The 21,063-nt window shown below is 43.1% G+C and overlaps 1 protein-coding gene across 9 annotated transcripts in view; it reads left to right on the top strand.

Moving 5' to 3' along the window:
* LOC122574641 (AF4/FMR2 family member lilli) overlaps positions 1-21,063 on the top strand; it is a 166,933-nt gene that overhangs the window by 968 nt on the left and 144,902 nt on the right. For 7 of the 9 annotated variants that reach the window (XM_043742511.1, XM_043742481.1, XM_043742471.1 and 4 more), the window contains exon 2: positions 3,383-3,907. In XM_043742511.1, coding sequence (XP_043598446.1) covers positions 3,846-3,907 — 62 coding nt within the window. In that variant the 5' untranslated portion in view covers positions 3,383-3,845. Of the gene's footprint in view, positions 1-40; positions 176-1,419; positions 1,442-3,382; positions 3,908-21,063 lie in introns of those variants that run through there. The other 2 variants (XM_043742444.1, XM_043742451.1) reach the window with 2 other exon arrangements.

Raw genomic sequence — 21,063 nt, 5'->3', positions numbered from 1 at the left:
ACGGAAGCAAAAGATTTCAGAATTTCTGTTTGTGATCGCGCCTATTCTCGTGTACTGTAACAGTGAAGTGAAGCACAGAGGCGATCTCTAATGAAATTCATCTTTGTTTTATATAGTCGACATCAAAATTCACTCGTTTTCACTTGAGAAATCGAGGGGATAAACTGATACGTTTGTAAGTACTCGGTATCGTTGGATTCGTGTTTTTATTTTTAGCGATTAAAATTAATTGTCGCTGATGTTTTGGGATTTTTACCCTTTGCTTCGAAAAAAGAGAAGAAAGCAGAATAGCGATAGTTTTAAAAGAATTCGTCATAGATTATATCCAACTATTCTCGAGCTGTTCATAGATATATTTTTTTTCACCAAATGCTCGTTTCGTCGCTAAAACTGATCATCGCTTAGACGTGCATTGAGTTTGAAAAATAGCTCGTGTCGCGGCGCTATCTCTCTGTTTCTCTTTTTCTCTGGATCAGTCTTCCTCTCTTTATCGCTCGGTAAATAAGACGCGTGCTGTATCTACACATATCAAGTGCACATGTGTAGGGTAAATAAGTAAAACCGTGTTGTATGTACTTACAATAGCCGGTAAAGTATTAGTATCCACACACCTTAGACGGGGATCCGGCAAATATAGATACAGGCGTACGAGCGTTGGTGTACGAGCACTTATACCAGGTAGAAGAGCGTAGAAAAGGAGGTGAAGGGGAAACGGGTAGGAGAGATGATAGAGGAAATAGCGTGGACAGATTCCATTTGTGCTCGGCAGAACCTTCGTATTTTAAGTAGGAACTTTACATCGTTTCTTGTCAAAATGTTGCCTACATTCGATGTCCTCGATCGATCCTAAGTTTTTTTTAACATTTATCATGCTTTGAAAACGAAAATTCTTATTCAGAGTCCCGTGTGTGAATTCAAAAAAAAAAAGAGGAAAAAATTGTTGAAGTAAATGCAATTAAAAATATTTTGTATTATTCCATGGAAAAACAACATATGAATATCGTTTTCTTGTGTATAGATAATCGGGGAAATAATTTCTACTCCTGGTAAATTCATACGCGTCGTATATATACGTAAATGAACAAGAACCCGAGACGCGCTGGCAAACGACGCATCTATTCGGTCATACGAAGTAGCAAATAAATGGCATATTCATTGGTGTGAGTGCAATCATGTTTGCATCGCTCAGACTTTAGGGTGGGGATGGGCATGTCGAGCTAGGAGGATCAGCAGGTCCGCAGTGGGGGAAATAGCGTGGACAGGTTGCGTTCGTGCTAAGAAGCCAAGTCTCGTCGCCTCGCATTCCAAGACGCGGATTCCGGAGCGGTTTTCTTTTAAGAAGGAGTAAGAGGAAGAGAGAACGAGCGAGCAAGAGAGGAAAGGAGACAAAAGGAGAAAGAGAATGAAAGAGAAGTGGAACGCTTACGGTACCGATTTTCCAGTAAGCATTCGAGTCTGTCGTTCTTTTTTCGTGAGTAGACCAGGATAGTTGGTGAGGGCGCTTTTTCTACTTCGATCAGCGCCGCGTACAAGTACACGAACTGTAAGGGTACAACGTTCGTTGCACCTACAGCTGCTTATCGACTGGATCACGATCCCACTTAGCGTACGTCCTTGAATCATGTAACGCTTTTACTCCTCGACTTTTCGCCTCGTTACCCATCCTTCAGAAACGTCTTTTAGTTTACAGTTGAAAAAATCGTGCAACCATATTTTTTTAATTCATCCGGTTAACATGGACTACGAAAAAGGTTTTTATACTTTTTTGTTTTGAAGTTTTTGAGAAGTTAGTGTAAATGATGTGAATAATTTGTTTAAAAATGACAATGAATTGACGAGTAGATAACTTGCTTTTGTTGTATCAAATACTTTTCATTTGAGTTGTTGGTGAAAACGGTACATCGGTTCGCAAAAGGATTGTGGTTTGTGCGTTTCTACCAGAACCATTGTTATATATCTATATACAATTCAATATAATATAATATACTAGAACTTTTGATAAAAATTTAATAATCGGAAAAGCTCTATATAGTCTTTATATTGATGCTTTGAATGTATGAATTATTTCTTAAGAGATAATCCTCGGAAAGAATAATGATTCAGAGATAAGAAAAAATATGTCTTATTTGCTATTGTGTCGACAATTTTAACGCGCATTTGATTCGAGAGTCGTAGAAGATACAGTGAAAGTGCATAGACGAGTCAGAACCTGTGAGAGAAAGGAATAATTATAGCTTATGACATACTGTTGCAATGGATGATCCTTCATGTACTGAATAACGTATTTTAAATATACGTATCTATTCATTTTTATTCCATACTAATAATTATATATTAAATACTCAGGCAAATACGATATATTTACAAAATATCGTGTATATTTAACTTCTAATATTATTCTAACGTTTCATATTTTCTCGTCCGTTGTAATAAAATGAGAGAAAAGAACGGTTTAAATAATTTTACTTGTTATTAACGAATAATGAAAGTTTTTGGGAGCGATGATATTTAAAATTTCCAAAAAAAGAAATGCATGCAGGATCATGAATTTACATTGACAGGTCAACAGTCGCGCCATCTTGAAATCGTACGGCCAATCGAAAGATCGGATAAGTAACACGTGGTCCTCGAAGTACGCGCCGACTGTAGTTTACGAACGGTAAACGAAACGCGAGGGACACTCCGTTGGTCTCCTTCGCTCCTGCGTTCTCTCTCGGGTTCCCTTAGTTTATAAATAAACGACGTGCTCGATGGACTCACCTGGCACGTTCCGCTTTCAACCGTGACACTTATCTTAACGTTTCTTCGCTGGAAGACACGTGTGGATCGTTATTCTTCGTCCATTTACGGAGCATCATCGCGAGACGTATCCCTAACGATATACTCTACTGGATCGACGAAGTAAGAACGATGAATCGTTTGGTTTAGTTTAAGTTTAGTGCATTCGTCGAGTAACGTGAAAATTCACAGCGACCTACTACAATGTTTCCTCGAATACCTGCTGCAAGGACTTTCACCCGAGCGGATTGAACGTAGCAGGATTTTGGCGCCAACTGTTCGTAATAATAGTGACCTCGACTGTCCGAATGGAAAATAACCGTCGAATGCGACAAACAGACGATCCAATAATAACCTGACGATTATTTGTTTTGAACCATTAACGTTTTCGACACAGTTTCGTGAAAATTTTAGCGATAATTTGGAATAGAACTGAATCATATATTATGAAAGGGATGGGGGGCTTACTTCATAGGTAGCCATGTTTTGCTACAATGTTGGCATTTTCTACCTGTGTAATAAAACTAAGAACATGCGTAGTTTGAAAGTAGCATAGAAAGAGTCTGAAAATAGCAACTCGTTAAACGAAAATTTCTGTGTTCAGGTAGTCACAAGAGGGAAGTCCGCCGGAAAGTGTCATCTGACGATCGATGTCGAACATTGAATCGACCTACCGAGGAAAAATAAGAAAGCAATCTAGATAATTGGTGAGATTCAGATCGCAAGAAGTACTAGCAACTTATTGACAGTATCGGGTGGTTGTTATCTCACCGGATAGTTGTGAAGTATGTCGTTATACGTAACATACAAAACATGGTTACCCAACCCGCTATGTAACGCGTTTCCGTGATATGCGTTTACGCGAGTGTCAATTATTTTCTAGTTATTGGTGAATTTTACTTCTTTCTTTTTTTTTCTTTTTTTTTGGAAAACGATGCGTCGTGCACCTAGTTAATCGAGTATAATGTCGGTACGGTGAATGGAAAGTTAACAGATCACGCGATAGTGATGCAGTGCTGTAGTGTCAGTGCAAAGTGCCACGTGCCCATTGCTTGGATTACTTGAAGATGTCGTCGTCCGGTGGATACTATGACGACAGGAATCCTCTGCTCAAGGGCACCTTATCGAGGTGAGTCTATGTAATTCTCTTTCGAACCTTATCCTACTTTTATCCGACTTTCGTAATTTACGTATTCGCGTTAAAGATCAGTTTACCCAACTGTGTACGTATTTGGATCGCGTTGTTTCGTAGAACAAGTACACAACGACTATAAACAATTCGTGTCTCGCTTGAACGTTGATAATGACCGGAGAAAAGTGTGACATGAAAGATTCATTTTATTCGATTACTCGACCAGAGGCTGATCTCCTTGGTGTCTAACCGGTCTGTTGGTTCGCTTCTGTTTTTAAATACGTTGGCCTCTGTTCGACCGACTGTCTCCGATCGTGTAGCCTACGTTGCTACAGTTGAATCATATACGTATAATTCGTTGCTCTAAAATCAAAAATATCAGCGATTTAACAATATTTTTAGTCTTTCAAATATTAAACATTTCACATATTTTTCAAAATTCATAAATAACGATCAAACGATAGTATTATTGACTGAAAAAGTGTTGTCTATGTTCTATATGATACAAAGTTCGTTGAACACGAAACTAGAAAGAGTACTATGTCGACCGAGGCGTATTGCTTACGCACTCATCGCGCGAAATGCAGTGTCAGCGTTTAGCTTACTCTTACCAACATCAATTTAACATTCAACAGCAATTTGCTCGATTAATTCATCGTAATTCGTAATGTCTCCTCGGATACAATCGACGGTACAATGTGAGAAATATCGGTGAGGACGATCGTCATAATCGACTTCTTTCTGTTTCTCTCGCGAGTTTCCGTCGCGAATTCACTTTTATGTTAAAGACCGATCGAATGATTTTCCCAAGGCGTGTGCGTGCGAGAGTGTACCGTTTAACACATTCAATGCATGTTGATCGCGCTAATTTGTTTTTTGTTGTGGCATGCATGCGGTTAGACGGTCGCGATACTGGCAGCGTCGCGAAGTGTCGCGTTTGTGGACGCAAATTACGGTTGGTTAATTGCGAGGTTTTTGCTATCAACGTACGAAATACATACGTTGCTCGGCCACGTTCGTCCTCCGCTTTGAATGATTTTGCTTTCATATCAGAGAACATCAATCATTTTTAACTATTTTATAAATATTAATATTTTTATAATTATTAACATTAGAACTCATCTTACTTGTTAAATTATTATTGTTAAATTATCTTAGTGTATATATACATCTACTTTTGAGAAGTCTTCTTCATGAAGGTACTTCATACTTGGTAATCGTTAAGTCGTTTAGCATTCCTTAAAAATGGAAACAGATGTCCTCTACAATAAACGGGACATTGAAATTATTTAAAACTTCAGGGTACTTTCCTCAAGGTTAGGTTACCATAAACACAATATAAGAAAGCAATAGCAATAAAGGTTTGACGATTCCCAGAGTATCCTGCATCAGGCAGCAGCACTAATAAACGAAACGGTTTGCCTAATAATGGAATGAGTCATAATGGGTAATACCAGGTAGAGTCGTAACTACTAATTGCATGGTCGAGCACAAACAAATTGAGGAAGGCTTAGAGGGCTTACCTAGGATAAAGGGATACGCAGGTAATTTAAGGCGTATAAATCATTCAGATGTTAACTGACAGCGACCCAAAAACTGATAGGCATCGTTAGGAGTCTCAATTTCCGCATCGGCTGCGAATAAGGCCGATTAAGCGAGGTAAAAGCCGCAATAGCCTCGGATGCTGACGCCTGGTACCGTTTTTTTTTTTCGACACACGACTCGTTTTTTTTCGACACGAGGCTCGTTTTTTCCATTTCGACCTAAAAAATATAGTCGCCCCGTCAAATCGACTGAATTCGTTTCTGGGCATTATCCTATATGTGTGTATTTCTTTACGGTTGCTTGGTTCGAAAAATGTGAATAACGAGGATACAGAAATTTCGAAACCCAACGGTTCTAAGCATAATCATGAGAGAGAGAGAGAGAGAGAGAGAGAGAGGGAGAGAGAGAGAGAGCGCGAAGCGGAATCGAATAAACGCGCAACAAGTACGGCGTGATTAGAATAGCGTTCTTGACCCCACTTCCAACAACGAATTTCGACGGAATTGCGAATCAGTTAAAGAGCACAGAATTTTGATCAGAATATATTTCGTAATTGGGACTGCGCGAATGTAGGGCAAGGTCATCCATGCAAAAATGATCGTGCTTCTCTGTGCCACCGTGTTTCCGCCTTTTCAAGCGTCAGACGAGGTTGCACGAAATGGACGAACAAATCGTATACTTTCTTGTTCGTACATTCTCGATGCTCATTACTTGTACGTTACAGAGTATGAAACGATAACGACAATTTCGTTGCATTTACATAGATTCGAGAACAGGAAATCTCGCGACACCCGACAGAAAGTTGGCGAAGGTAACTGACGTCATCGATAGCATCGAATGACGCTAATCTTTTCATAACGATCCTCGAATTCATCTTAGGAAGCTGATCGTTGATAAGAAAAACAACAGAAGAATGGAAAAAATACGTCGTTGAGGAAATTTTACTGAAATTTCGGGTGAACTTGCGACACACGATGATAACGAGCGCGTTAACGCGACTATTTCCTCGGGACAAAAATATCCGGCGGCCTCGTTAAATCGTGTCGATTCATTAGAGAAGTTGCTTTCCGCGTCTTCCTCTCGTAAACGTGTATTCTACGGCTCGTAAGTAAATTTCAATGCGCGGAGAATGCTACCACCGCGTAGGTATACACGCTGCTACGGTTAGTTGGATACTCGTGCCTCGTGCTATCGTATTATCGATGATACTCGGTTGGCCCGGGGCGCGTAACTCGGTAATGGTCCTCGGTGGTGAAATTAAAGCCGGCTCGAGTATACTCTCTCCAACACATCTAACGAGCTTTCGCGGCCGCGTTTGTTTCGATGATTTGGCGCGCGCGTGGCACGCGAAGGGTTGCGCGAGCGCGAGTCTATATGCGTGACTAACGGTGCGAGAGAGGAGGCTTCCGGTCGAAAAGGACAGCGTAGAGCGAGAGACAGGGTAGAGAAAGAGGGACGCGTGACATCGCGCTCCTCCTGGATGGCACCGCCCTTTTGTGTTCTCGCTATCTCACGGCAGCCATAGAGCTCCGGGAAAAAGGATACGGTTTTTCGTGACGCTCGTTCGACATCGTTTAATTTTTCTGGCCGATGGAAATAAATTGGTCCGGCGTAATCGAATTAATTGCCACGACGCGTTTAGTCGCGTGCCTCTCGGCAACAGCTGTGGGTACTCACCATATACGACGCTGCGAACGGTTTCAACCGCGATGGCCGTTGTGTTGACGGTGTCGGTGTTGATGTCAAACGCGTGGAACGACCGGGTCGAGTACAAATAATATAAGAAGAGAGCACCGGGGAGAAGGGCGAAGAGGAAATTAGAGGTGGTATTAGGGAAGGAAATGACAGAACGTAACGATGCCTTTTTATTTTTATTATCGAGGTTAGAGGACGTTAGAGGACGTCAGAAAGTCGCGCAAACGGCCCTCCCGGGCTTTCGTTCCCGCGAATGCCGATAGAATCGAAGTAATCGCGTTGATAGGTGTAATTAATTAGCACGCTGATAACCCGATACTTTAATCCGGAGAAAAGAATATCGCGCGATATCATGCGTATTCTAGCAATTTTCGTCCGACCATTCATATTTTGATGACTCTCCGTTGCTATTTTAAAGCGTAGGGTGAATCATTTCTGTACTCTCTCTAAAAATAGTCGAACGCTTCGAGCGGTACAAAAATGTCTGTCACTCGAACATCGAGCCTTGTTACCCTGAAACGTAAAACAAAAGCTACGATTCTATATGTGGAATCTATGATGCTATGCGGAGGCTGGAACAATTACTCGTCCTTTAGCAAAAGTTATTACGTTACCAATTTGTGTCGCGTTGCGAACACGTGTCGTATATTAGACGCGTGATGTTCACATAACAAGGTGAAAGGGAAGGGAGAGACCGATGGGGTAGGAAGACGACCGATGGCGCCGTATTTCTTTTCTCATTATCTTAACCACAGGGTACCTATGGTATGCAACGTTCTTGGTACAGTAACCTGTTTTTCCCCTTACCTCTTATTCTTCGTTTAATAAATTCCCTTTACAAAAAACTGCGGCGATATGATTCGTTCTAACGTACTTGTGTCGCGAAAATTATCGTATTTCGGAACGTTGATTGCGAAAATTACAAACCTTTTAAAAATATCAATCGCTTCGTTAAACCTAAAAAGTAGCACTCGATGAGAAACGTTTCGCGCACAATCTTATCTAGAATAGCACACTCTCGTGGCAATACTTTACTCCATCGAATATCTATTAATTCCGATTGTTGTAAATATTTAATATGTACAAAGTGGATAGAACTCGAGCAAACTGTACGTGCGAAAAGAAGACATTTTTTTAGCTCTCATAGACAGGCACGACGGCGACCGGAGGAAACGAGAGCTTGGCCATCCTTGATAATTCGTCGAAGAGAAAGGCCGTAGAAGCGCTTTCGCCGACTGTTTAGTCGAAGTTGGCTCCACGTTGTAATGGGCCAAAGAATACACACACAACACACACACACATACACACACACATACTCTCTTTTAAAAATAGAGAGTCTCGTCTCCGGATAGAACTCGTCTCGATCCTTCGACTTTGGCCGCATGATAACCGCTGATAATGAAAGTACGATAACGACATTGTTGATAATTCAGCGAGTAAAAGTCAGTAGGGAAAATCTATAACGATTTGCTGCCGGCCTGTTTTTCTTTTGCTTGTTTCCAAGCGGTTCACGAATGTAACGAATACGCGACACGCGTTACATTTGCTTCGAATATACGATCCAATCAATGCTAATAGCTTTGTATAATTAATGGAAATGGTTATGTGTATCATCGTTATGAGTAGTTAATGTGCTAGTTCGTGTCGTATAATTGAATTTTTAATACGCGACGCGCGCAGTTCCGTCACGAGAAATAAGCGCGCAATACGAGAACAAATGTTTCAACGTTTAAATCGCCGGAAAGCAATCGCGTTATAAAAAGAAAGAAAAAAGAAAAGTAAAAAACGGAAGCAACTGTATCTTCATGAACTTTCGGTAAAGCCAGAGAAGATCGTGGCGCGTTTATTTTCACTTTTGCTGACGCAACGAGCGCCGCTGGCTTAATCGTGTTTATACCAACTTTAGTTACAATGCAAGCCTCGAAAAGATGGAAGTTTAGATATCCGTACAAACGATTTTGTTCGTACGAAATTTTTTCATCCTTTCGACGAAAAGGAGAATTGCTCGGTACGCCAACGTCCACGCAACTATCGCGATTGTCAGGGAATTTCCTCACCGATCTGTTCTTGTCGTTTTCCTTCGCGTGTATACGAGGGCAGCCTTGGTGTTTACCCACGGTACCGTGAACAGTGCCGCTTTCGAGGCAAAATCATTCGTACGCCAGAAAGCAACCGTTGCTCCATACAAGCGTTATTCCTATCAACATTTTCGACAAAATGAACCGAACGTTTATCAAGCAACCGAACCAATTACGTATACATGCGTTACTCTGTAACCAGTTACTCTGTAATCGTCAGGAGAACAAATTTTACGACTATGCGCGAGTGACTATGTTGACTATGGTTTTCTCGATTCTTCTGCGGCGTCTGTTTTTATCCCTATTCCATCTAGCGAGCCAGAAGCGAGACACGGAGACGTGAAAAGTCAGGCAACTTCAAAAGTTGTTTATATTACCTCTCTCTGCTCGTTAACCATCGGCCGACCGCACGACCGATTTACTACGCAGAAAGCATTGCTGCTTATTCTCGGACATTCTAACGGCCGCTGGCTTTCAGGTAGAAGAAGCTATGCACTCTAACACTTTCACCGACAGATTTCTAACGCGACGGTTCAGCCTTAGCCACGTTCATATTGACCACCGTATGTCCAAAATAACGCTGGAAATTCGCTTAACGAGAAAAAGGAAAAAGAACCGCCTCCATACGATAAAGAATATCGTCGTTCTAGATATTAAATCATCCTGCCCGTTACGCCGGATATTAGATCATAAATTTCAATAAAAGATCAGGCATCGGTTCCAATATGTCCGATATGTCCACTTCGATAGAATCGATGCGGCTGTTGTAATTCTTTCGCGAGCTTCGGTATCGTTTAATCGTTCGATAAAACGGACGGTTGACAAAGAAATTATTCTCGCGTTTGGTGAGCATCGAACGAGCGCCAGTTGGCTCGGTTTCGTTCGCGGTGAAAGTTTGAGTGTCGAGGTGCATGGCCTCGTTCTCTGGTCTGTTATCGACGCGATGTGAACGCCCCCTAATACAAGACAGTAGCATTGCGCTTCGCCGCGACCGCACTGGAGCACCGCTCTATGTCTGGCAGATACAACGAAGGCGAAGCAAGGGAACACAGGAAGGGGAAAATACGAGCTAGTCTTACCTCGATAGACACGCGCAGATATACCTCCTAGCCTGTCAGGATTTGCGGTAACAATTCCCCGGTGTTTTAATACTCCGCCAGCTATCGTCCAACATCTTTATCACCGAAGAAAATTCTTCTCCCCTTTTCTCTCCGGCCATTTTTTCTCTCCAGTGGCAAACGGATTCTGAATTTCGAATATCGTTTCAATCAAAACGATACGATATAGAATGTTTGAAAAGGTGAAACGTCGATTCTGCCGCGTTTAACATTTCCTTTCACGGGATATATACGGGGAGACAAAGTTATTATGCCTGAATGAATTCTTAAGGGAAGTTTGAAAAATAAACGATATACCCTGAATGGACCGTTGACGAGAAGGCTGGCGTCTGAGGAGGGGGGAGTTGAAAAAGCTCTCGAGTTTAGATCTCATCAGTCTGTTTCTTCTGCCGTGAGAAAATCCTCCGAGTTGTTCTATAATGGCGTTCTCGCCAGTGAAAATATCAGGCCCTATCAGCTATACGTCGCGTATGATTGATCCACCGACGAACGACGCGAAAGGACGTTCGTAAAGGTTAGCCGGGATTGACGGCCGTTCAACGGTGTATTCATAATTTTCTGCTATTCGCGAGCCGAATATGTTACGATTCGCTGTTTTTATGGATATCAGCCTGTGTGAAACGAGACGCGTGTTACTACAAACGAATTTTTAAACGCTAGCATTGCTGAAGTGTGTCGATTCCCGTGAACCTTTTTTCATTTTTCTTCGAGCTTCGCCTTTAGGGCCACTTTTAAGGTGTAACTGTTTCTTCCCTCTTTGCAAGTTTAAGTAGTGGAAGTACCTTCCGTGCGCCGTTAGAACGAGCCATCTGTTCTTACAGCTTTTAAGTTGATAATAAATGCAGCGTTATGTCGGTCGTTGTACATATAGAGGTACGTGTACGAGATAACGACGCATACAAATTTTAAATCTAGTTACACGCATGGATAGTCATTGTTTAATAAAGAACGAAGAAAACGCGATGATTTTTAATGGAGAACGCTTTAGAATCTCACTGTTACGTTTAGTCGACGTGAATGGGTCTCTCGCATGTCAAGAGGTAATCGAGGACGGCGGAATGAAATCTTTACAGCTTTTCGGCTGAGAAAAAGAATCGATTATCCATCGATCGGCGGAACGATCGACTCGCTGTAATCGAATGGAGAACGGACGAATGAAACCGGGCATTAGTGATAAGTTGGTAAAAAAAAGTGGACGGTTATTAGAGCACGTTATCTGGGTCTGGTCTTCGTAATATTATTATTTCTCCCTTCTGCGTAATTCTTTGTGCACTCAGCCGGCCGCATTATAGTTTCTTACCCAATGGCTTCGTCGTGATTACGCCATTATAATCGTGCCTCTCCGACAACTGCTTCTTCACCGTGCAATTAGCGGCCGAATCTCTGAATGTAATCGTGTAGCTGCATGAAATCCGCGCAATTTCACGATTCACCGATAGACGACACGTTTAGATTGCTAGCCAACGATTCTACCTGCCGGTAATTTGTTTCTCTTAAATAACGGTAGGACGCAATTACCGAGGTTTGGTTGAACGCCCTTCGAGAACGTCGTTTGGGGAAGCGAAGAATAGAAAAGATAGAAATCAAGGAGGAAGAATGACTAGGAAAATGTAGAGGAACGAAAATATGGGAGAATCGAGAATTCTTCTCGGGGAAAAGAACGCGTTAGAGAAGTTTTAGCTCTAGTTTGTTATTAATCTTGAAATTGATGATTATAGAAATTTTTCGTTACGGAACGACCTGATTGAAAGTTGAAGAACGTCGTCTTTTCTTTTATACAGATTTTCCTATATTTATAAAATAAAGGAAAATTTCAGCCTAAAACGTCCTATCGTGGTGTTTAAGTTCGAGGAGAATTAATGTTTATAATTATTTTCTTTCGCGTCATCCTTATTTATTTTTCGATAGCTTCTAGATTCTGTAGGATAGCTTCTGTTGGAAATGTCCGGCGCGCAGAAGCATGTGAAACAGAGTCACCGCGTTAGGCGTTACAGTTTCGCGCGGTAAAAATGTCGAGGCTCTCGTGTTCTTCGCGTTTCAGTGACGTCAGGATCGCGTAGAAAAGTTCCGTTAGGTCTCTCCCGCCCCTGAAGAGTTGCGGGAATCATCCGGTTTGAGCAACGTGGCTCTGACTTCTCGTCCACGGTTTCCAGTCTCTCCTGCGTTAGTCGGTTCACCTGCTTTTCAACAACCTACCAACACCCGTCTTTCGTTTATTTGTCTCTCGTTATCGGTCTCGTTACCCAAGATACGTTTCACATAGACACGTATACAGGCGGTCACGAGCAAAAAGTCCTTGGATTGGCGGTCGAAGATCCGGGTCAAGTACGGGAAACGTTACTTTTGTTGCTCCTGTCGGCACGTTTCGCGCATTCCATTGCATAATGTCGTTGGAATTCATTGCCGATCAAAACGAAGAATATAATTATCTCTGACGCGTTGTGATTTAGGAATCACGATGGAACCGTACGCTCCACATCGATCCGATAGCGAGAAATTTTTGTTTACCAGTTCGATGTTATCGCGTCGATTGACCAGCTTTTTATCGGCGCGACATTATTTTCGACTAGAGATCGACGATTTTCATCGACGCGTTTAACAATCCTCTCATGCTACTTGCTCACGGATCGATATAACGAAGTAGACTCGACCGTCTCACGACTCGTGAATATTTTCATTTCCTGTCCGTTCACCGACCGTCTAAACGCGTTGTAGGTATTACACCTTGGTCGCAAAGAGGCGCGGCATTACCCTCATTTACATCTGTCGAGCGGTACCTACGTTTGGGGGACCCTGGCCGAATTTCGTTTGCATAGAGGACGGGTTCCTTTGTCAAAGAAAATACGACTGTTAACTCGCGACATATTCCACTCTATTTCGGGTTCTTTCAACGAGTTTGCCGAAGACGCTCATTTCGAGAAGTTTACAACAGGGACGAGGAAATACAAAAACGTGGTAGCATAAATCAGCTTCGTGTAGACGTTCGGTTGGGAAAGGCCGTGGCGAGGGCGAACAAGGGGACGAACAAGAGGGGGAAGGATGAGTAGGAGACGAAACAATCGAGAACGAGAGAAAGAAGGGTGGCGAGCAAAGGAGACGGAAAGCGAAGGACGTGATTTGATAACACGGCATCGATCCAAGTTCTCAGGATGCTTCCACCCTTCTCTTTATTCTCTCCGTCTCGATTCTCCTCGCACCCTTTCCGTTTCACGCCTTTGCCTTTGGTCCCCTCGGCCCGTTTCGTCGTTTCTGCGAGTCTCGCACTGCAACCAGCTGAAGTGCGAATACCGTCGACGTTGTCCGTTCCGCTCGATCTACAGGATCATCGGTAGGCTGTTCCTATCTTGGAACGAGAATGCCCAATAAATTCCTGGTCGTTTGGCTATTTCAGACGCGTCGCCTGCACGAAAATATTTGAAGCCCGTAATGGGCTACCATAGTCGTTTCGTACCCGTTACGACTTTTACCGTCCCTCTCCTTCCGTTCTCGGGTCGAGAACTTCTTTGTCCGGAAGTAACGCAAAATCCCTTTAACTCCGAGTATAGAACGCTTTATGGTATGCCATACCATTGAAAAGACCTTTCGCTGCAAGTTTATCGCTTTTCCTTTTCCTCCGTCGTCTGTCGTGACAAGAGTATGTTAATCTTTTGACTATATCCAATCTTAATTAAATATTACTCGAGCCTACGTCGTACTTTACTTATTTAATATTATTCTGTTCCTCTTTCGCCATTCGGTTTTCGATTAAAAATCTAATCTCGATTCCTCGTACGCGTTTTCCTCGGTATTAAACTTTCAGACTTTTCCTAATTTTAGCGACCAGTCGAAAGATTGAAGTAATGGAACGAAGACTGTTCGGACGAAGTAATTGGAGGTATCTAATCTGCGCGGTCATTTGCGAGCGTGCTTTGTTTACGTTGCTTAGGCGAGTGAAAGTTTCCGTCAGGTAACGGGTAAGGCGGTTTTGCGCGTGCAAGTACGCTTCAACGTGTACGTTTCGAAGCAGTCTCTGCGCTCTAAAACTCTTCGCGGATGTTCTTCTTTTCTCTCTCCTTTCCGAGGTTTCCTACTTTGGATCGGCTGAAAGCCTCTCTCCGCTCCAAAAGACCGACCAACGATCGCAGACGGTGACGCAGTAACGCGAATGATAAAGCAATTAAGAGAAAATCGGTTTATCGTAAATTACGGCCGTGTTATTAAATTATCAGCATTCGAGGCAAGTCGCGTTACGAGCGGAATACGAATGTAACACCAGGCGAGACTGCCTTCAAGGCGACAAGTGGTCTGGCCAATGAACCAACCGCTCGATCAACTCCTCTGCGTTAAACTATCCGACGATTGTTTCGATTCACCTGCACTCCACGATCAAACGTACCGTCGATTCGATTCGATGGACCGACGATGTCCCACGAGGTAAAATAAGGTTATTCGTTTCAAAAGAATATTCCATTTAAGTCAAGCAATATGCCTTTGTTTATGAACAATTTTTAAGTAATCTACGCTTCAAGATAAACTAACTTATTATTGTTGGTTGTGATAAACAGTAATATATATGCTGTACACTGACAGCTTGACGGCTATAATTTTCTACAAGCATGTAACTTTTGCTTGTCAGATGGCAGGAAATTTGTTGAAATTAGTTAATGTCAATATTCTCAATTGTAATTATCATAAGTACGTGTGTATAGCGTATGCAGATATTATTAGTCCTTATACGTGCAATACCTCTTTGTTGACCGAAGTAATCGTAAAGTTATTCGAATCGTTTGCCCGATTTTCATATCTTTTCTCGCTGAAGTATACGAATTATATAAAAATTAACGATGTTACATAACATACTCTGTATGCTCTGTGCACAGTTCAAGATTGAATTTTAAGATGTTGAAACACAGGTGATTCGAATAACGCTACTGCCTTACTACGTCTGATAGTGTCGAACTCGTGTTTGACCTTTGATACCATCGCATTCTTCTATCCCGAGTAGTATTATACCATGACCGTTCCTTGAGAGCGTTTCAAATTGAAATTAGGAGAGAAGGAAATGTTTCGTTGTTTTCCATTTCGATGACTGCTGTATCGTAAATGTTTTTATTGAAGTATTTCTTGCGAGTTTCCAAGCCTCGTAACTATAACAATTTTATCGTTGAAAACGTTTGATAAAAACAAGAACAAAACGATTATGACACCGTGTCATATTTAGTGGACAAAACGAATTGGACGGATGAAATCTTATCGATTAATCCGGTTTCTTAATAACTCCGATTTCTTTTTCGAATCAGAAACGATATTCGTCCTAAACTTAGTATTCGAGTATTTAACGGAGTATTTGGCTAATAGTAGATCCTGCAGAATATATTCATCGTCCGTCTAATTGAGATTTCTGTTCATATTTGCCAGACTTTTGCGATCGATAGAATTCGATATCGGAGCTAAATGGATAAAAAAGCACCAATCTATATTTGGACAAAACGATTTTGCAAGTGTGCGTTTTCGCGCGTGAAAGCGCTATAATTTGTTTTCCCAGTAATACCGACCTTCGGCTGTTTATAATTCCGCCGTAAACCTTCACCCTCGTTGCAGGCTATCGCAGAGGAGAGCTACTTGTATTTCGTCTCTCTCAACTCTTCTTTTTCGAATCTGCTTATAGCCGTCCATTTTCCCGAGAACCGAGCCTGCGTTCGCTAAACGATCCGTGGCACGAACGTTCCTGTCTATCGTCGTTCGCTTAATTTATCGTTTCAATTTCCAATGCAGATGCGACGAAAAGAAAGAAGAAGCAGCAAAAATCGGAGCAGATGTTTCCAGTCGGATAGAACGTACATTTTTTTCCTACCGAGTTTCCACGTCTCGCTGTTGTAGCCCGCTGTTTGCTCGAGATTGCATCATCAGTATCAATTTTGCGTGGTCTCCCCGTGCGAAGCAACGTGATCCGTGTTTTGCACGAGGTCAGTTACCAGCTGTCGGTAAATTCTCGGGTAAACAAACGAGAAAGGACCGTCGAACGTTAAAAGTAGCTGCGCGAGTTTTCGTTTCGTTCGGTCGGTCGTTCGAGGCATCGTTTCGCGCTCAACCTTGGCTCCCTCATTTAGGTTCGGAGCCAACGATCGCTGCTCCCTTCTATACTGTTTTCTTTGCTCGTTCTGCTTGATTATGACCTTCTCGTCCTATTCCACGCTCCTTTTTCTTCTCTTTCTCCTCTTTTCCTCCATTAACTTGCTAATTAACTGTCGGGGGTTGTATAATTAAACGTTGACGCCGCCACGCACTACGTAATCGCGCTATCTATCTTGAAAAGGACCACCGTGCTAGACAGAGTGCAACGCGAAATAGAAAAGCAGAGAGAAAGAGAGAGAGAGAGAGAGAGAGAAACCGTAAAGAAGCTCGTGCGATGCTCTTATTATTAAAAGCTCGTAACCATGGTTGGAGGGCGAATACATTTCGTTCGGTACGTTTTCGTTCGGACGAGCGTTTTGTTTCGAACTCCTCGATTGGTTCGTGGAAACGGTGCACGTGGTGACTGGAAAGCGACTCGAACGAGATTTTCGGAAGGCACGTAAATAACATGCATACCGGCATCGGATGCAAAGGTCCCGGCCATGACAGATTGACGAATCGATTTCTCCGCGGCAGAGTCGCTTTACCCAGCGTTCGGCCGCGTCTCCTCCTTCGACTCCTTTCTCTTTCGCGCGAACGCCAAGAAAGAGGAAAAAACCCGACATAGAGCACGATCTTGTTTTTCTCTTCTCTCGCGTGCTCGAAAGAAAGAAAGAAAGAAAGAAACGATCCTTTCTTGTTGCCTCTGATGACCCTCTTTCTTCTGACTTCTTGGACGCCTTGATACGCAAAAGTTGCGCGCGTGTATGCGCCCGATATATATTTAGCGCGTACGGCATTTCTCGACCCACATACTCGTCGCAAGGCAGAATGTCTCGTATACGTGGGGTCATCCCACTGTCTTTTCCCACGACAAAGACATTGCTTCTTTTTTTCTCCTCGTCCTCCTCATTCTCTATCTGTCATCTTCGATGTATCGATGTCTCGGGACGCAATCACGTCGCAACCTCTCGTTACTTGATTTTTAACAGCCTATCATTGATCTCTTCTTTTCCCTTTTTCTCTTGGAATTTCTTTATTTAACGTCTAAACGTCGCGGCTACCCTCGTTGCTTCAATGGCTACGCTACACGAGGCAAAACACACGCAGGGTTTTTTTTTCAAATCGAGAACGATTCGAACGAAAGCGAACTCGTCAGATGTCAAAGATAGCGCTCTTATCAGAATCAACGTTGAATGTTTTCGAGCGTCGACCGATTGGTTCGCGCAGTTGCTCGAATAACGGGGCAGCAGATAAAAGCAGCGCGTAGACGCGCAGAATGGCTATCGTTTAAATTTCTAAGAGCATCTCTTCGCGTGGATGCATTCGCGGCCGAAGAATCGTGTTTAACGACACAGACGAGCAACTATGAGTCACGAGTCGGTGTGCTAGGGGAGCTCGGATAACCACTACTAAATCAATGGTGCAGTATCGTGGACGACGCTGCATTATCGTTTCGTCCCTTTCTTCTTGATTCATTTTGCGCATCTGTGCGTGACCGTGTTCCCACTGGAAATCGATAAGATCGTTCGAAAGTTCAGCCCTTGCGGTAGATACTCGCCGTTCCTTTCCTTACCTGCCCTTATCGAAATTCTTCTTGCATCTTTGACGCATCGTACTGTCGCTATTGTTCATTGCTAAACGAAACGTGAGAGAAAAGAGAAAATAATAATAAGGTAAAAATAGAAGCGTCAGAGAATGCGGATGACGTGAAACGAGCGTGCAAACCGTAAGTGCAACATGCTTCGTAAATTCATGGCCGCGGTTCCGGCCTACGTCCCTCGATGTATGGTAGTTGCTTTAATTGGTTTCCTTCGCGTCTAAAGGGTTACGACGCTGGCGATAAACCAATGTCCACGATCTATCGGCGAATCAAAACGCGCGATGTCAAAGCGACGTAGCGATGAAACTACCGCCAGATCGGACTAGTAGAATCGTAGCAAAGGCAAAGTTTCTCCTTTGGTAAATTCCTGTTTGAGTTCGCTACGCGTCTATTACGGAGCAACGCCCTACACTGTATAGAAATCGCGGACTCTTACGTATTTCTCCTGAGTACTCTTGTTTCTTGAACGTATTAGCAGATCAGTATAAGAGACGTTAGATAAACAAATTGAAATAGCGAATCTAATCGCGTATTAATTCCTTGAACGTGCGATAAAACGATAGAGAATTCGGAATAAACGTACTAGAAAATAATTGTCTGCGTATTCTCAAGATTTCCTATAGTTTTGCTATCGCGTTACAAGAACGATATATCTTGAACTTTCTGTGAGAAATTAACATTTATAATCGCGTTACGTGCGATGACCTTTGGACGCACAATTTGTAGCACTATATTTAGTCGTTTATCGGACCGAAATGTTAAAGAGTTATGTGTCGAGGTAAATTCAAATTCGCTCAAATAGTTCTATACGTTTGGTGCTATTTTCATGGCTCGCGGGAAACGGGGAAGCCTCGCTGATTTCTCATTATCTCACAGTTTTGAGCGCGAGACTATCTATAGCAGTTTTATTTTTCGTATTCGATCGAGTCAAAGATCACGGGACAATGATAACGACAACTCTCGCTCCAATTTCAACCGCGAAACTAATTTCGAGAGTCGGAGGGAATAATTTTACGTTAAACGAGCTGAGGATATATACCCATTAAACACGGATGAATTGTAGACTGATTTAATCGTTCGTTTAGTTTACCGAAAGAATTCGTCCTTCGTCGCGTATTGGCTGAATAATTCCAGGTATCGTCGATAAATCGTATTAAATGGAGCGACGGAATCGCGTTAGATCCTGTGGCATTGTTCGGCCGCGTGTTATTGAATCGATAACGTCTGGTTGGCACGCGTGACCGTGGGGTGTGCGCGCGCCAGCCACGCAAATAAATACACCCTATTAATTGTAAATGAAATGTAATATTCGTTGAAACGTCATCGTAATCCCACGTGCCAACGTTTACGCGGCGATCTGTTCGCGTTCCTCACCATTGTGGTCGGAACTTGATCGACGCTGATCCGATAAAACAGTTCCCGTTAATTGACTCTTCGTGTAGCGTAAGTTACGTCAACGATATATACCGGGTGCTAGGAAAAATGCAGTTCGACGCATCTTAGATTCGAAGGTATTTCGATACCTTCGCGATCCGGGCGATCGTCCTTGTCAAATTACAAACTCGATAACTTTAAACTCGATAGCGCTAGATTTTTATCAGAGACGTCTGTGCGTTAGCAACTAATTCGCTGTGCACGGGAATGATGATAGCAGCGGATAGGAATATCGAGGTAACCACGGTGCAAACTAATCGCTGTAATCTCTGATACCTTGTAACTCAGCGTCAACTGGTTTGCCACGGTCGGTCCATTAATATCGGCGATATCTAGGTTGGCGGAAGGCGGTAGGTGATAGAACGGAAAGTAGACGACGGTGAATTATGGTTTAAATCACTTTGCCGCCTATGAAATTCATCGCAAGCTGTCGCGAGATATATCTAACGATCTTTCGTGAAACCCGATCGCCGATACCGATCGTGAAAGGATGGATGGAAGGGAGAGGGGAGGAGGGGGAAGGGAGAAAGGGATAAAATTACGCGGATTCGAGAATTAATATCCGTGACGTAATGCACCGACTGATTTAATCGACCGAAATGATCTGGATAATCTTTGCGGAGTGGCTGGCGTGTGATCCGAACGTGTAAATACGGAAGAGATAGTCGCGAGGCAGATCCTGTAAATCCCGAAGAAATCACGGTTTAGCAGGCGCCACGCGCCCGCCCCTTTGACGAGCTTGCTCCATTAATTTGTCTACGTTACGCGTAGTGGAGTAATATCGATAGTATCTGGATGCACGAGGGAGGTTAGCGGTTAGGGTGGCCCGGAGTAGTGGGAGGGAGTGGACGAGGTGCGGATTCATGGGTTACGCTGCTCGGGTTCTGACGTCACGTCGCTTGTACGCAAGTTTACTACCACCAGCACCTATCTCGTTGGTGTTACTACTCCTACTATGGTACTCGCTACATTACTACTACTACTACTACTACTACTGCTACTACTACTACTTCTACTACTACTACTACTACTACTACTACTACTCTACTACTACTACTACTGCTAATACTATTGCCACTACTACTACTACTACTTTCGCTGCTGCTACTATCGAACGTAGACAGCGTCAGGCGGGGGCTGTACTTGTGACACCAATACTTATATCCTTTGGCGCACCATCTATCCGCGTATGTACTCTATGCCTGTGTGTATTCGATGTCGCCGTCTCCCAACGTACCTACCGCGGTCGCTATCGTTATGACTGTCAGTGTGTTTGCCTTACTCTCACCATTCTATCGCGAGCACGCTGACTGCACTCTCCACCATCGGATAGTCGCCACTGCCAGCGCTACGGGGACCCACCACGTTCGCGCTCCAGCGTGTACCATGTTGCATTACGGCGGCTCTGTTTACCACCACAAAGTCGTCGACATTCGGTACACGCGTGTACAACGTGGAAAGGACAGAGAAAAACGAATGGACATGGTGGGATCGAAGAGAGAAGGGACAAGGGTGTAAGAAGGAGTGGGAGGGAAAATGAGAGAGAGAGAGAAAGGTGGAAGTCGCAGCCAAGAGGAATACGCACAG

The sequence above is a fragment of the Bombus pyrosoma genome, linkage group LG2 (assembly GCF_014825855.1).
Source record: "Bombus pyrosoma isolate SC7728 linkage group LG2, ASM1482585v1, whole genome shotgun sequence".
Lineage (NCBI taxonomy): Eukaryota > Metazoa > Arthropoda > Insecta > Hymenoptera > Apidae > Bombus > Bombus pyrosoma.
This window is presented reverse-complemented; position numbering and strand designations above follow the sequence as displayed.